The 17,606-nt window shown below is 40.5% G+C and overlaps 1 protein-coding gene across 2 annotated transcripts in view; it reads left to right on the top strand.

Moving 5' to 3' along the window:
• The window catches only part of CLIC5 (chloride intracellular channel 5), a gene marked incomplete at both ends in the record, with an annotated part of 79,274 nt that overhangs the window by 44,935 nt on the left and 16,733 nt on the right, over nt 1–17,606 (top strand). For both annotated transcript variants that reach the window (XM_081998079.1, XM_081998080.1), the window contains 3 exons: nt 8,802–8,911; nt 9,238–9,363; nt 10,687–10,793. In XM_081998079.1, coding sequence (XP_081854205.1) covers nt 8,802–8,911; nt 9,238–9,363; nt 10,687–10,793 — 343 coding nt within the window. The remainder of the gene's footprint in view (nt 1–8,801; nt 8,912–9,237; nt 9,364–10,686; nt 10,794–17,606) is intronic.

Genomic DNA, 17,606 nt, shown 5'->3' with positions numbered 1-17,606 from the left:
GTAAGTATTTTTTCAACCACTCATACAAGCACGTGGCAGAGATTTCATACAGATCCTATTTGTCTACTTTGCTTATGAAAATACGGTCTAGAGCTTATTTCTGAAACCTTACAGAAATTAGATTCTAGATATCTGCTGCTTCCTTCCTATCCACTGTGCTGGGTACCCTGTCAGAGAACAAAATTTGATTGATTTAATGTCATTTGCTCCTGATAAGTCCTTATGGTCTTTTCCTATCATCGACTTTACATCTCTACATGTGCTTGTGAGCTTAATGTTTAATAATTTGTTCCAGTATCTTTCTATATGTTAAGCTTATATATCTCTATGTAATTTATTGAGCTCTTTTCTTGTTCTTATGGTGTCTCACTCACAACATATTATTGATGGGTCCCCCAAAAGCAAAGCTCTTAAAAGCTGTTCTCTGTGGTTACGTCCAGTGACTAACGTGTGTACACAGGATCCTATGCCATGATAAGTGGTAATTGATGGGAGCACAATTGCTTTACTGGGTTGGAACAGGCTCAGGAAAATGTGTAAGGGATGATTGTTATTTGTCCATAAAGCCAAGAAAGAAACATATGCATTTCCAGTCTACTGTGTCCAGAAGCACACAATCTTTGTGCATAATCTGCTAACGAGAGCTGTGATGAGAATGGCAATTTTGGGTTTTGAAGAATTTCAAAATTTTACTTTAAATTGCTCTAAGTCTAAAAAACACATTTTAAGACATCCACAATGTTATTGAACAGCAGCTGTGGCTTTTCTGCATGGAGGGAAACTGAAATAGTCTCAGTAATTTTGAAAGGAAATTCTAGCTGGTGGGTGGGCTGCCGGGCAGCCAGGAGTCCTGCGAGTCCTGGCCGAGCTGCGCGTTGGGACCCCAGGCTCTTACGGCTGCGCGTGGTCCCAGCACCCTGCCCGTCTTCTGGCTGGACTGTGGTGGGTAGCCAAAGACCAGGACTCCAGGCATATTTCCCAGGTGATACGGCCAAAGCTATGGCACATCTCTACCAGGTATTTGTCAAATTCCAAGTGTGCTCCTCAAAAGAATATTCTTCCAAGGGAGATTTTTTTTCAATTGTCATATTAATTTTTTGCCTAGTTGCTCAAGAATCTCACAGTCAGGGATAGTCCCAAAGCAGATCTAGAAAATTCTTAAGACTTTTCAAAACAGCTATTCCTTCTGGGTGGCTCATAGCCTGATTTTCCAAGTGTAGAGGGTTGATATTTGTGAGAAGTCAGCTGCCTTCAAATTTTTTCACAGGATCTAGAACTGCTAGCCACTTTGAAAATATCAGCCTGCATTTACCACCTATCCTTTAGCCAGTATTTTGCTGACATTAAAAGAATCCTTATAAATGTGCTATATGTGGTTTGTCTTTATGATACTGCTGCTGTTACTTAATGACTCTCACTCTTCTGGGGTTTTTCCCTTATACATCACCATGTGAAAGTCATATTTAGTATGCAGAAACTCCTCAGAGCAAAACATGCTGGAACATGGTCTCCTAGAAAAAAAATATTTTGCTCCCATACTCAATTCTGAAATTGCTGAATGTATTTTGGTGTAGGAAGCTTCATTATAGTTCCTATTTCCTTTGATTATTTACTATCAATTTCTCATTAAGTTGAACACGTGCAATGATAAGTAAGGGATCTACAAATATCAATGAGAACAAAATAATTTTTTGGTCCAGGTTGTTGGACCAGTCTGTTGATATTCGTCAAGTCATGGACCTTTGACTTCTTTAAAGAAGGCAGAAGAGGTGATGTAATAGTGTGAATCATTTTAACATGCTGAGTCTATCTACCTGTGAGCAGTCTGTAGGTTTCTAAATCCAGACTATACATGACTGGATTTCTCAGGGATCTCAAAATTTATTTCAAGGCAAAACATCTTTCATACAGAACATATGCATTGACCTGTGGCTCTAATAAAGCCCTTGAGGAAAACTGAGACTTACTTATACAGGCTGACCACTGTGCGTATACATAGCTATTCTGCCACCAGGACCTCAGCTGATGTGGCAGATGAATCTGCTCTGCACCAGGGGCATGGACCAGCTTGAGTCAACAGATCTTTAACTGTGAACACCCCAAGCATCCTATGAAAGGATGAATGAACATCCAATGAAAGGATTCCTAGGAAGAAGCTGACAGATATGACTCATCTCTTCTTGCCAACGCTGCCATTCATGTTAATATAAAGGTTGGAAAAATAACAATTTACCAAACCTAAAGAAAGTATTTGTCATGTCTTAACTACTGATGCCCACGGGGTCTCCAACCTGCAATTACATCTCCTGAAAATCCTGAATGTCTCAAGCATACCAATACATCTCTCCCAACACTGTTGGGGGTGTTCAGCCTGGGGCAGAGAAGGCTCCGGGGAGACCTTAGTGCAGCTGCCAGGGCTTAAAGGGGGCTTATAAGAAAGGTGGGGACAGACTTTTTAGCAGGGCCTGCTGCAATAGGACAAGGGGTAATAGTTTTAAACAAAAAGAGGGCAGATCTAGACTAGATATAAGGAAGAAATTTTTCACCATGAGGGTGGTGAAACCCTGGCCCAGGTTGCCCAGAGAGGTGGTAGATGCCCCATCCCTGGAAACATCCCAGGTCAGGCTGGACGGGGCTCTGAGCAACCTGATCTAGTTGAAGATGTCCCTGCTCACTGCAGGGGGGTTGGATTAGATGGCCTTAAAAGTTCCCTTCCAACCCAAACTATTGTATGTTTCTATGAAAACTGCAGAGGTCTGAGAAGTGCAACAGCAGCTCCTTGGAGATCCTCAACTCTACTGACGTGCTGCTCAGCAAGTTTGAACTGAGCATAACAAGCCAGCTCCCTTCAAATTGGCTGGCAGTGCAGACCAAGTTAAGCTTATGTGCATCTATAATATATGTCTGTATGTATGCCAGACTTGGACAACATTTTGGCTGGCTCTTGGGGAGCTGGATAAAGAATTTCACCACTTCCTTTTGGTTTTGTTACTACCCTGACAGTCTTTCTAGCAAATGCTCTATTTTTATTTGACATGTATGCACATGGTCCATTTCCGTGTGTGTGTGCTTAGGAATATATTTCTGCTCTATCTTGCCCTCCCTTGGAAGGCCTTTGCTAAGAGTTTCTCCTAGCAAAATGAAATCTCTGAAAAAGTCCAAAGTTAAAATGCTGCAGAGCAAATTTATTATTGTTGTTATAGGCCCCCTTTCAGGAAAGTACTTAAGTATGTGCTTAAGTCCCATTGAAATCATCAGGACTTACGAACATGCTTAAAGTCAAGCATATACTTCCTCTGAATTGGCATGTATTTCAGCACATGCTTAAATGCTTTCCTGAACCAGAGCCACAGTCAACAAGAGCGTCCTGAGATCCACAGGAGTTGCGCTACAAGATTTACTTCTTACTTGAGACCTACCAGTGCTGCTCTATGAATATATACTTCTTAGCTTGCTTCTCCGTTGGTGGCACTCCAAACAGCTTGCTGGCTTTTGTATTTGGACGAGAAGTTGTGAAAGAAGAGAGATGAGAAACTGGAAAAAAAATGATCCTTACTAAAGCAATACCTTGGCATGTCTGATCTCATGTTGCAGCCAATGATTTTTCCCTACAATGGAGATTTGTGCTATTGTGTGTGTGGTATAATTACTAAGACAGATTTATTTTTTTAATGGCACAATAAATAGGATATTTCCTGGCCTACTCTGCATTTCGAATAGGATTTTCACCTCCCCTTTGGGTCCTAAGCGTAAGAAGAGTAAGTGTCAAAAGGCAGGCGCTTTCCCAATTTTAAAACACAGAGGGTGTAACCGTGTGTAACGTGAGTCTAGATTTTGATTGTAGGGCTGATGAAATCAAATCCCTCCTTAATCCTTACTGGGAAACACTGAGGTGAATTAGCCTACCTGCTTTTGCTAACTTGTTAAGATCCATTGGAAAAAGAAATGTGTTTTTGTGTCATCAGAAATACCTGCCTACTTTACCACAGAGTACAAGAGAGCATTGGGGCATTGTGCAGAATGGGCTCAATGCAATGAAAAATGAAAAGAGAAGGAGAATAGATAAAACCAAGTGTGTTTTCCTGGAAAAAACACAGTGCTTTCTGATGTGCAACTCTTTCCAGCGCTGCCATTTTTAAGCTAGTCATTATTAATGATGGCATATTTCTTTAAAGCTGGTATATTTCTTTAAAGCTGCTCTATTTTAGGAATAACTGGAAATGAAATTTGCTTTTTTCCCTCCCTTAACGTTATTTAAAATAACATAGAGTTTTCTGTGTGCATTGCAGTCACTGTGCATGTACTAGTTGGAGTATTTTTGGAACAAGTGAGGAAGTTTATTCCAGTTATTTAATTTATAGAGAAGTAGTAGCTTGAACTTGAGAAGAGCTCCCTGTTCATGATGTTCAGCTGTGCTGTGCAGTGGTTGGAGGGTCTCACTACTACCACTACTTTACAAAAATATTTGGCACAAGCTCATAAAATCACTGTGATTTTTTTTTTTTCCTCTTCCCCGAAACCCTCTTAATTTTGTTCCTTGGTAATGTGTCAATACATTCCTCACTTGTGCAAACAAATATCTTTAAAGTTTAATTAATTCGTTAAAAATAGCTGAAGTATTTGAGGAGGAGTGCCTTATAAATAATAAAGGAGAACATCTTGTTCATTCTTGCCATTGCTCAGATAAAGGCAAGCAGCTGGTACGACAGTGGGGTTTTCCTGATGTGATTATACTGAGTTCCAGGGCAGGACCTTGCATCAGTTGCTGTGAAGTACCTAAACAGCTGGAGATTAAGTAGAAAAGCACCTTCTTTTAGTAGCTAAACTAGTAAGGGTAAGTTTGTGTGAAGCAGTGGGAACAGAAAGTGATGTTTCCAAGACGGAGCAAAATAATTCTCTAGGAATTAGGCCCCCACAGATTCCAGGCTTTTCTATTACCGGGGCCCACATTCATCCCACCTACATTCAGACACTCATTGGATTCAGTTGAAGTGAAAGGTGGCCAGATTGATCTTTTGGATGTGCATCTTGGCCTTGCCCGCACACGAGACCCTCAGTTAAACTTCAGTGGGATGAACATTGGCCAAAGAATCTCACCCAGCAAATCCTCAAGTCCGTTTCATTCCTCCACAGTCACTCTGGGAATTTGTCTTTTCAGGTGAAGTCCTTCTCCATAGGGAACAGGAGAGACTGCCCATCTGCAGGGAGAAGGTGGCTCTGAAATCCTTTCATAGCTTTGGGTGTTATAGCTCACTTTAAAAACTCTGTTTCCTTTATCCTAGTGCCCACAAAGCCTCAAGTCTATCCTAGTTGCGATCATTAAATCAGAAATATCTGGTGTTACTGGCAGGGAGAGCGCATATATCACCAACTTGCTCCTTTTCGTAAGTGGTTGATCACTTTTGCTGTGCTTCAGGGAAGCTACGTCAGAAAGCTTTTGTGCTCATTTATGAATAACAGCAGGGATAAATGGTGTTTCTCCAGTTTGTCAATTATTTGTTCTTTTCTTTCCGTCAACTGTTTGAGTTCTTGATCCTGATGAAGGTATTATTTAATTCCTGCATTTTTGAGCCCTTAACCTTGGACAGATACATAATAGACTTGTATTTAGGCACTACTGGGGTGCTTTAAGCAAGCTGTTTTCCTTTGAAGCTAAGAGTGACTAAGCCTGGGAAGAGCTCTGTTCTATCCTCATCTCCTCCTGGTAGTTAATAGACTTCACAAGGGATCTTAAGACACTCTGATAAACCTTTGAAGTTATTACCTACTAAGGTTTTGCTCTTTCTGAGTGCTGAACATTGAATTACTGACTGCTGTTAGAAGCAATGAGAAAGGATTCACAAAACCGACAGAGCCTTGCCTATAATTTCTGCAGAAAAAGAGCTGAATTTAATGGAGAAATTGTGTTGCTGGGGAGATTTTGATTCTGTTCCCTCCTCTGTCACCAGTTTGCCTTGTGATTTGTGGTAGCGTTTTCAGTTATGCCAGTCACATGAGATCAAAACCCATGAGTCAGACTCCACCCAAATCATGAGCCTGGCTTCCAGATCCAGGAGCTTTGAACAGAGATCATACCGTACTTTTTCTTTAGTTTATCTTTCGTTTCTGGAATTTCCTCTGTCTATTCCCAGTGTGTCTCTAGCAATTAATGTTTCCCACCCTTTTGGAAGTGTTGGGAAGATATTTTGGCCATTTGGGGCTGTCGGAGGCCTCGTTTGACCTCCACAATTAATTTTATTTTTGGTGTCTAAGTGAATCTTATTTCTTTCAGACTCTGCTTCTTTCTTCCATCCCCAGTGACTTCTGCATCCCTTAACCTCACATGACCCATCGTTTCTGTGTCTTCATTATCATTCATCTACTTTGTTCCCCCAATAATCCTCTCTGGTTTTGAGAGGTTTTTTCACCATTGCCTTACAGGACAGAGAACGTATAAAAAGATGCAGATCTGGGTAACCCTTAACCTTTGTATGAGAATATGTAATTGGAGAGAGCGGGGAAACGGTTTTCCTCAGTCTCTTTCCCAAAAAAGGTGAAATTGTCATTTGCAGCACAAGAAGTGGGTGATGAGGACAGGCAGGAGATTGCCTCCATGCAGGGTAGAGACCTGCAGGAGGGCTGGAGCTTTGCATGTTATTGTGAGACAAGACCTCTTTGCTTGCAAGGTATTTGTAGGTGTTGGCAAACCAGGGTTTTACACTCACTTTGAGGGGAGTCAGGTGAAGAGTGAATCAGACGCAGTGGAGGTATAAGCCAAAGTAAATCCAGAGAAGGTAAGATGAGAATCAGCCTTTCTGTCTGTGCTCTTTTGCCCTTCAATTCAGCCATTGATCTGTTTTTCTTCAAATTTTAGGTTTGTAATACGTTGTTTGTAATACATTGTTTGTAGACTCAGTTACCCAACCCAGTTATGAAGGATATAATTATGATTGAGATGGTGAAAAAGCCAAAGGGAAATTTGGTGTTGTATCACTATTTTCTCCAATAGCATTTGCCTCTTTTCAGGAAGGGTAGGAAGTTAAAAGTTCTTGGTTTATCAAGCCAAAGCCAAAACAACAAATTAGACTTTGTAGTAATTATTGCATGCAATATGGTGGAGCCTGGTATTCCCATGGCAACATTGTCATTGTTTTGCCATGAAATTTGCAGAACAGAGCTAATTATCTAATTAATAAAATTTTGCAAAAGCAGGCTATTCACACCTCAGGCAGATGGGAAAATGCATCTTCTCTTGCTCATCCTCATGCCATCCCTCTCTTTGACCCACCTGGTTTGCTGGTTCTTGCGTATGCCATGTGCCAGGCATATTGCAGATCTATAATTTCAGGTAAAAGTGCAGCCAAACTGTACGCCCATATCTAAATACCTCTATAGTCTGAGTGTTTGAAACTTAATCCGAACCCAGAGAAAAACTCTTTACATAGCCCTAAACTTTATGATGGGTTGCCTCCAAGCCTTGAATCCATACTCTCTCCATATTTTGGTGGGTGGGAAATCTGGAATTTGTTTTTAAACCCAGAGTCATCAAAAGCTGCGTTCAAGACTTGAGAAAGATTCATGACGCCTACCAGAACATCTTTCAGCTAAACATTTCACATGCAAGGCCTGAATGTGTAGCAACTGGTCAAAATGTTTCTAGTTGCGCTGTGAATGTTTCATAGAACTGCAATAGTTAGAAGTGATTCCTTCTTCAAGACAGAGAAATGCTACCTCACAGCTTGAATATTAAGAAGATAAAATTAATGAGAGCAAACAGAGTACTATAATATTTTCTCCAAAGGAAAAGGGCATGTATTTGCTTAGCTCTTTCATCAGCCGTTTTCGGACACACACTGTGTGCATAAAATACAGTTATGCAACCCATGTGGGTCAACAACGGAAGGTTGGTTGCTTCACCAGGATTATAAGAATCTTTTAAACACAATGGTACCACAAATTAAAATGGAAATCTATCAAAACCATTATCGTCCTGAAAGCTTTGGCCACAAGCATAATTATTGTAGAAGGATGTTGTCCTTGGACGCAGCTTTGGCTCAGTTCAGCTAGTGTTATTTGTATCCCTCCATGGCTCAAAGTCAGAATTTGCATGGCTAAGGACCATAAATTTTTAGAGGAAAAAATAGACTGTTTCCTCAATGCTAACACTAGCAGTTTTTTAATTGTTTTGTAGTGGTTTGTAGGCAACTCATTAGGTACTAGAGGTAGGAACAGACTGAATGCGTTGGCTGAAATCTGCCTTGAACCTTAGAAGGATTTGGATGGAGATTTCTGTCTGGATCTAGTTGTTTGTGTCTGGGGCTGTTGCTTTACTGCATGTGGATAAGAATGAGTGAATGTCCAGAGCGCTTGGGTTTAAATCTAGATCTGAAAGTCCACATTTTGGGTAGTAAAACAGTGAAGCAGATCTTGAGCTGATACAAGCTGCAGTCCACAACTTAAATAGAGCTGAAAACCTGTCCTGAGTTTTCTATCACGTCCATGAAGCAGGCAGTCATGTAAGGATGAGAGTAATTGAAAGAATATACAGTCTCCTGGATGTTGCTTGCCATCAGCAAGGGGCACATCTCCTTCACCCGGAGCTGCCCTCAGGAGAGGCACCAGGTTGCCTTCTCAAGCTCCTCACGAAGGCTGAATCCTGGACTATCTCCATTCTTGTGTTGATGATAAAGTATATTAAATTACAGGCACTGTCAGTTATTTTTAAATGCATTCTTTTTCTTTCAACATCCAATTTTCCATCTCGAGGGAGGTAAGTGACTAACAAGTCTGAAATCTATTTTTCCTCTCTTTCCATCCCTTAGGCTGGTATAGATGGAGAAAGCATTGGGAACTGCCCATTCTCCCAGCGTCTCTTCATGATCTTGTGGCTCAAAGGAGTTGTGTTCAATGTCACCACTGTTGACCTGAAAAGGTAAAAATTGTTCAGTTTAATTGAAAATAGTTATATGATCCAGTGTTTGCCCTATAGTAAGGCCCCACTGAGTTCAATCAGATTTGTGTCTGGCCTAGGGAGTCTGTGGCGCACAACAAAATAGTTGGGATTCAGCTTTGGTTGTTTTTTTTTTTCACTTGTGGAATGTTTTTATATTAAACAGGGTGCTTGGGGTAGTTTCAAAGTCTTCTAACCACAAGCTACAGAAAAAAAGAAGGGCAAACAACTGATTTTGTAGGAACTATAAATATCTGTGCAACTACCTGACCATAAATATTAGTGATTTCATGACTTTTTCTCTGCAGAAAGCCAGCTGACCTACACAATCTGGCTCCTGGGACCCACCCACCTTTCTTGACTTTCAATGGAGAAGTCAAGACAGATGTTAACAAGATTGAGGAATTCTTGGAAGAGACTCTTGCACCTCCAAAGTAAGAACTTGGGATTTTTTCAATCAATATTCCATTTCCTAGGAATGAAAGATGTCCTAAGAGGAGTTCCTAAAAAGCACTCCCTCCTACAATCTTTACTTACATATTTATTTACGAAACTTGCTGGCTTCAGTGAGATGACTTCCATGTGTGAAGGTTACTTGCATGACTAATAACTGCAGAATGTTTTCTCTGTACACATTTAAGGATGCCCTTGTATGCAGAATTAAGGAGACCAATACTAGAACATTTTTGTAGGGGTCTGGTGTCCACATTTTACAACGCTAAAAATAACTTGGAATAGATGCTGAGAATTGCCACACAAAATATCTATGCCAGAAAAGCATTTTACAGCAAAAAACTGGAGATTTCTGACCTGTATGATATATTAGAAAGGTTGGAAGGGGAACTAATTACAGAGTACGAGAGGCTCTGTAGGCAGAAAAGTACTCATTATTCTAGTCAAGAAATGACAAGAGCCCATGGCTGTAAGTTATAAACAAACTAATTCAGATTAGAAATAAGGCACAGATTTTTTTCAGTAGGAATGATTAACCATTGGAACAAGCTACCAAGGAAAGGTTTAGATTCACCAGATATGCCTCAGTTATTCAAATGTTTTGGACTTAAGGATAATGGGAAAAAAATTGTTGGCTTGTGATTTGGACCTTAAAATCTATGAATCAATGAATACTGGCTTCGTTCCTTACGGAGTGTTTTACCTCCAAGTGAATCAGCAGCTATAGGCCAGTCCTGAGGCGAAAGATCAGATATTTAAATTTTCTGTACTCTGGTCCAAGACCCCTGAAATCAGTAGGAGTCATTAGTTTGTGTTGGTCTTTCAAATCGATATATTCCTTTGCACCAGATGTCTATAAAAAACAATTCAGAGACCGAAAACCGCATGTTCCTTCACCTGGGTAATACTAACATGCCTTGCTGTTACATTCTGGAGTACATTTTGAGCGTAGAAAATTAGACACAATTGCCATTCATAGTAGAGAGAGCTGTCTGCCAAACCCCTCTGCATCTTTCTGGAAATTCACGCTTCCGTCTGATTTAAGGCCACTGTATCTTGGATCGTGGTTACATAAAGCACCAGTGAAATTACCTTGGTCATGAAGGCTTACTTGTGTAACTATCCAAACGCCTGCTTTGACAGACATAGGTATTATTAAGAGTAACTTGCCAAGCTGTTGTTTTGAGGTAAATGACAGCGTTAATTGCAGTTCCTCGTACAGACGGGTTTTTTCTTTCTTCTTGTAAATTGTATATGCAATCATCACACAAGATGTTACCCTCCCCCTGCTTCTCCCTTTTCAGGTACCCCAAGTTGGCCGCTAAGCACCGGGAATCAAACACTGCTGGAATAGATATCTTCTCCAAATTTTCTGCATACATCAAAAATACCAAGCAGCAGGATAATGCTGGTGAGTAGGATCATTACCAAATGTGCCAGAGAGTTTATGTGTTTAGAAGTGGAATAATGTTACCATTCTCCTATCATTTTATTGTAAAGTCTGTTCATATGAGATCAGGTACCGCTTCCGATCCACTTGAGATGGTTGGTTCAGTGGACTCAATTGGCACAAATGAATTAACTACATTTGTACTAGTAAAAAAAACAGGCCACAGAGTGCTTAGTAGCCCCTTTACCATGACATGGCTCCTGTCCATACAGCCCGGCTTCCTCAGATTCCAGTACAGGATCCCATACTGCTTCCTGGAAGTGACTGCTGGCCCGTGCTACTTCCTCTACTCTGCCCAGGCACTGCTTAGAAGAGTGTGTGTTGACTGGACCCAAAACTGTGCTACTACTAAAAATTTAGCACTGAATGCCTGAGTGAGAGCAACCCATGCCCTGACACTTCATAATTTGTTAGATGTGGCCATCAGACTCTTGGCCCACTTATCTCATGATTATGTTATGCTGTTATAGCTAATTTGCTCATATAAACTAATCAAGACATTAAACATAAAGTAATTAAAGACGTGGCTTTAAGAAATGTAATTGCACTCTGTAAGCCCTAGACTTTCCCTCACATGTTTGTGTGTCAAAAGAAATGCCCTCCCTGCAGAAGCTGGATGCCATGCATATTTACATGCATCCTACACTGTCTCCTTAATGAAATTGTTTTTCTTCTCCGCATTCCTTTCCCCTCAGAGAGTCAAGACTTCAGCTAATCTAAGCTCCTCTTGCACCATGAAAGCTAATGGTTTTACATTGCCACATCCCTTGAGATGATCTAGTAGAATATTTGCAGTCACTCACTGATGTACATCTTATCTTACCTTATATTACTAGTTTCACACGACAGAGACCTAAGGCATGTTAAACACCACACGCTCATATCATGTAATTCCGAGAAGACTAGACTTTTTCAGGTTCCAGCTCTGCCACAGATTTCATCTGTCTGATTATATTTCATTGCCTGGGGCTGACCCATGAGATGAAAATGGGTAAATGATGATTTATGTCAGATAACAATCTGCTCCCTAATATTTTTGCGTTGTTAACAGAAGGAAATAATTATAGTGCTTCACTTCTCAGGGATGCTAAAAAGTTATTTTTTTGCCTAATGCTAATGGGGTGCTCAGCCAACCTCTGTAGGAAGCTGTAAAAGGAAGATAAATTATGAGCTAGACTAAATAGATGTTACAGTGAAACTAAAATATCTTGGCCATTTACAAGGAATTTTTATGGTCTGCTCCACAACTGTAAATCTTAAATTCAGCTGTGCTGCCCCTTGCATTCTAAAACAGCCATGGGTGTCTGTCCACATGCATAAACCCAAAGCATCCCTTCCCAGTGACTCTGCAATACGCAGGTCCCTGGACTCACCAGGGCTGGCAGCTCCAGCCGGTAGTAAATGGCTGTCCTAGAGGTGTCTGGCCATAACCAGAGCTGGAATTCAAGGTCGGGTATGCGCTACTGAAAGATAAAGAATCTAAGCCCGCAAAGTGCTCGTGATCAGGTCTCCCCTTTTTACTGGGTGCAGTGTGATTAATGGGAGCTTTCCCTCGTTCTGCCTAACAAACTCTTGGCTTAGGTACTCCTGAAAATAAAAGGAAAAGGCTTCCCAATGGCAATTGAGCACACCAAAGTTATAGAGAAAATAGGTGTTAAGCTGCAACAGAGCAGCAATCTTTGTTCCCTGCAAATGTCCTCACTCCATTTTGTTAGCTGGTTCGTGCTCCTTTGATATCCAGACACGTTGCAATCTCTGAACACACTGATCCTCAACTTTCCTCTTTGAAGTAGAGAAAAGCTTTTAGCTTGATTTTTTACAGCTGGAGTGCTGCAGTGCAAGGAGAATAGAGCAGGGATGAGCGGAGTATAGGTAGTACCTACATGTTCTTTCTATCAACGGAATAAAGTACCTGAGGACCTCAGAGTCCTTGGGACTACCAGTGCAGACGTATGCCATGTGGGAAGTAGACCTCAATTGCAGCGGAGTAATTGACTTTCGGTTTTCAAGGGCTAAGCAAGAATGGGTTTTCCCTTATCCCAGGGACATTTTACCCACTTTCCTACCCAGTTCATCTGAACCTACAGCAGTTATTCTGAAGGCTGATTTGGATGGCAGATAATGAGTTAATTAAAAGGTACTTGTGTTGGATTTCTTGAGCAGTGAAAAGACCATGTGCAAAAAGGAAAGGACAGCACCCCTGTATACGTATTTCCTAATGAAGCTATTTCTTTTCGACTGATATTTTTAAAAATTGCAGGACCAATCAAAAAGGGATCTGGGGCTTTAGCCGTGATATGATACATATCATTTTGCAGCAGATTCTGATGCATTATCTTTCCTATGTAACAGAAGAAGTAGTTGCATATAGTTCTGTAACAATAAAAAAAAATTTATAAATATAAAATGTAATTATTTAGGAGAATGTCGCTTTCCCTGTCTCCATATAAGCAGGTAAGATCCAAAAAGAAGAGAGATTGATGCTTGTGGTTATCTTTAACAATACCTATACAGCCCAGCTCTCAGATAAATGCAGTACATGTCTCACAGGCATCCTCTGTATTGGCTCCTAGCTCCAGCAGACTCAAGTGCTTGGGTTAATCTGGAAAGCCACACCAATGACTGGGACATCAGATGCACATGACCAAAATACACAAATAAATAAAAAATAAAATGGAGAACCCAGACCATTATATAAAAAATAATTTTAGTTTATTTTAGTTGGGAATAGGGGAGTGCTAAATACCAAGTAAGCTAAAGCACTAAACATCAGGTTTTTTAAATTATGTTCTCTTAACTTGGGAGTCAGGGAGGTGAATTCACTAATGCACGGGATATCAGGCTAGGAATTTGTAGCATCAGCCTATCTCTAGCTGCGAGAAGTGTGGGTTAGGTGTGATGATATATGATCATTCTTCATAACATACAGGTTTAGCAGAAACCGTGCGGTCTGCGTAACATGAGCTCTCACTACAGCCTGCGGCTGTTAGATCTTTGTGGAAAAGTGGCGTGGTTAGGATAATTAATGAGATTTAGGCAGTATGAGGATACTGGATGTGAGAAATAATGAGAACCTAATGCACGCCAAAGATAAGCCCAAGCTGGTGTTCCTCCCAGGAGGGTTTACAGCCAGGGACATACAACAATTTCAGACTTCAAGTAATGCCATCGCTTGGCTGTGTTGCTGCAATATTTCCTACCCTGGGAAAGGTGGTGAGATGGCACTGATAACAGAGCCTGTAGCCTTTAAGAAGCTTCTTTTTTTTTTTTTTTTCTTATAGCGGAAAAGTTACTGCAGAAAATAAGATTTGTCATTTCTTGGTTTAGTGTGTGTCTGAATTCTTCCATGTAAATGGACATAAGGATCCATATATCTGTTTGTTTCTAAGATTGTGATACCCTCTGCTGGCAAATATGTGAACATATAAAGCAGCTTTACAATCAGGGCTGAAACATCCCCTTAACAAAATAGGTTTCCTTCTATCAAGACAGTTTCCTCTCACAAATGCAACACCGACAAAAGAGAAGTGTTTCATAGTAACCTATCGATTTTGACAAAGTTTTCATGGCAAAAATCATGTTTTTTCTGGATGAGTTAAAATTACTTTGAAGTAAAATGCTTTAACATTACAGAGAAAAATAGTATTTTTTTTTCTGGATTCATGCAGTACTTCATTAGCCACACGCCGTTATGCCTGGCACAGAAGCAGGTGATAACCTTCTTCTGTAAGTCTGTATGGCAATATGTTATTGATCACGATTCATTTACTTACCAAAGGTATTTGGCAGCTAGGCTGCTCTGATTTAATAGTTCCCTGAATTTCTGATTCTTTTTTTCCATCTTTGTTTTCCTAACTTTTCTGTCTTATAATATAAAAACGTTGAAAGGTTTGGAACGGGCTGGCGAGGGCTGTAAGCCCAGAAGCAAACATGCTCATGCCATATCAAAGTCCCACCACTTTTAAGCTTCTTGAAAGGGAAGGAATTGATTCCAGATTCTCAGGATGTGGCAAGCTGTGTTTAAAGAAAGTGTGTGCATTTATTATTTCAAGTCAGTTCAATTACAACGAGCTTGATTCCTTCCACCCCCTGTGTCACTTGATAATTTTATAACGGGCCTCTCTGAAGCAGTCAGCTTCTCATCGCGGGATTAGATCCGCGTCTCGCTTCGGTAGCACAACCGGGTTAATCCAGTCCTCCGGCCATTGCCACCGGGCTTCAGTGCTTGTACTTGAAATGACAAGTGCTCCTTCGTACAAGAACAGGAGTCTCGGGAGAGTTCAGTGGCAGTAGTCTTAAAAATTATTTCCTGTATTCCCTTGCTCAAGTTTTCATGGCCAGTTTGAGACCTTTTGGTTGCTTAGTGATTGTTTAATAGCTAGAAGGAGGTCTTGTCTGAGCACAGGAAAGTAAACCAAGGTCTTGTGAGTTTAGTTGGGTTCCTTTGGTTGATGCTGAGCAAGTCACTCAAACTCAGTTACCAAGGTAGCAACAATTTATGTATTCATTGGAGGAAGATGAAATGTAATTAATTGGAATGCTGTGTACATATTCGGTATCCTGCTTGTTATTTTTTCTTGCAAGACTGTATACTGCAAACCAAGGGGGCAACCTATATGCCATTCATACCATTAAGCATCCCGCCTAAAATTGTAAGTTCTTTGGCTTATAGAATGAGCCCTTTGATTTCATTTATAAGTTTAAAAAGTTGTTCTTGAATTGAGTTCTTAGGGGGCACCAGCTCCAGTGTGGGTGGGCGCATTCATTAGTGGTACGGAAGGATATTTCACTGTACGGCTCTTCAGAAGGCGCTGAGCCGGGAGACCACCAACATGATTTCATGCAGAGGAATTTCCAGCCGTCTGACCAGAGGATTCTGCTTGTCTGGTTTGGATTTACATCAAGAAGCCAAAAATAAAAGCGCATTTAAATCATTAACCTACATGTGATTAAATGCCATTCACCTCTTTCAGTAGCTACATCATACTCTGTGGTTAAGTGCGTGAGGTGGGAAATGTCTCTCTTCGTGTGCTGTGTATGTATGTATACAGTAAACATTCACACGCACGTATAGGGCTGGCATTAAAACTGGCCTACATCAGTTTTACGCTGTGGGGTTGCTCCTGCTGAGGAGAGAGTCAGAGCCATAGTGTAGGTACGTGCACAGGCTGGACGGCGTGCTCTGATCCTTTGTAGAAGCCATCACGCCTTCTTAAGGAGGAAGCAGAAAATCAGCACAAAAATAAGCAAAAAAAATCAGTTCACTCCAAAACCCTACGTAGAATATTTACAGTAATAACAGCTCTGTGGTGCAGACCCTTCGTGGCACCTGAACTGATGTATGTAGCCTGGGTAGGAGCTTCTTGATGCTGTGGGTGAGCTCCTCTTGACTTTAACAGAGCAGGTTTAAGAAGCCATTTCAATGCCCTTGTATCGATGGGGAGTTTCCTGTGGTGGAGATCTTGCAACAGGCTCTAATTCAGGACCAACATAAAAGCTTCCTGTTTTTTCCACAGATTTTTTTTTTTTTATATATATGTGTGTGTGTGTGCATATGTCTGTGTATCAACTTGCTGTTAAAATCTTTCCTTCTTCCTTTTTAGTTGCAGAATTTCCCTTTTCTGCTACAACCCCACACCTGTCCAAGGCCCAGCACAAGCCACAATTTGTCCTATGCTGTGACAATATTAAGTTTTCTCTGTCATGCAACCAAGAAGGACTAGAAATAATAGCTTTTAAAATAATTTCAGAGAAAAGGACTTGCTTTATGATGGGCTTTTTAGCTATGGGACGTATCAGGATGACAGATCTTTAACTGTGGCATTTTGAAGCACAAAAAAAGCTGCTTCAGAACATTTTAAACAAGTTTTTATGGCTCCCTCTGAGCTGAGTACTGTTGGGCTCGCGGTAGCTGAAGTGCCTGGCAGCTTTACAAAACCAGCCCTAATATAAAAAATACCCAGTCTTTAAAACATATGTAAAATAGCTTTTCTGCAACATTTGTGGCACATAAAGTACCAAATACATGTTGGTGAGTGCGATATAAAGCTTTTATTGCCATTCGTTTGGGATGACCCATAATAACTCACTCATGATATGTTAATAAAACTGTTCTCCACTCTGTCTCTTTATAAAAACACACATATAAAGACCACTAAAACAGTGGTGGTAGCTGTGTGCTAACTTGTTAAGTAGTGGGCAAGTTGCATTTATCATCCATCCCCAATTGCTTGTATCTGCTTTCTGCCCAGTAATAAAAGGCTGATTCTTAAATGCTCAGAAAAAGCAGTTTGCAAAGTAAGTTTGCTTGAGAAATAACTTTTTGAAAGTTCTCCTCAAAATCATGCTGGCTGGAGGCCCAGAGCCATCAATAATTTGTCTGGTACCAGTGACAGCTTTAAGGACCAATATCTTTTGACCTGCCAAAACTAAGAACGGAGATTTTTATGTCATTGGAAGGAAGAGGTTTTCAGTTTTCTAAAACGATAACAAAACATCATCTTAATCTCAGAAACGTGTACCTTACCAGGGAATATTTCTAAACTTTCCTATTTTTTTTTTCTTCTTCTAAGAACTTGCTAATTAAGGCATGAAGATTTCCCGGTGGAAATATGAAAAATACTATTTGAAAACAATACAAAACTAAAACTAAGATTCTGTGCAAGTCCAGATGCGATCAGACTGCAAGCCCTCCAAGGCATGGACTTGGTATGCCTGATTAGTAGTCTTAGACGCAGCCATTCTGGAAACACTAAATATTTGCAATTAATGTAC

Source organism: Phaethon aethereus (genome assembly GCF_964289735.1).
Source record: "Phaethon aethereus genome assembly, chromosome: 3".
NCBI lineage: Eukaryota > Metazoa > Chordata > Aves > Phaethontiformes > Phaethontidae > Phaethon > Phaethon aethereus.
The sequence above is the reverse complement of the archived record's forward strand: the minus strand, read 5'-3'. Positions and strand labels throughout refer to the sequence as shown.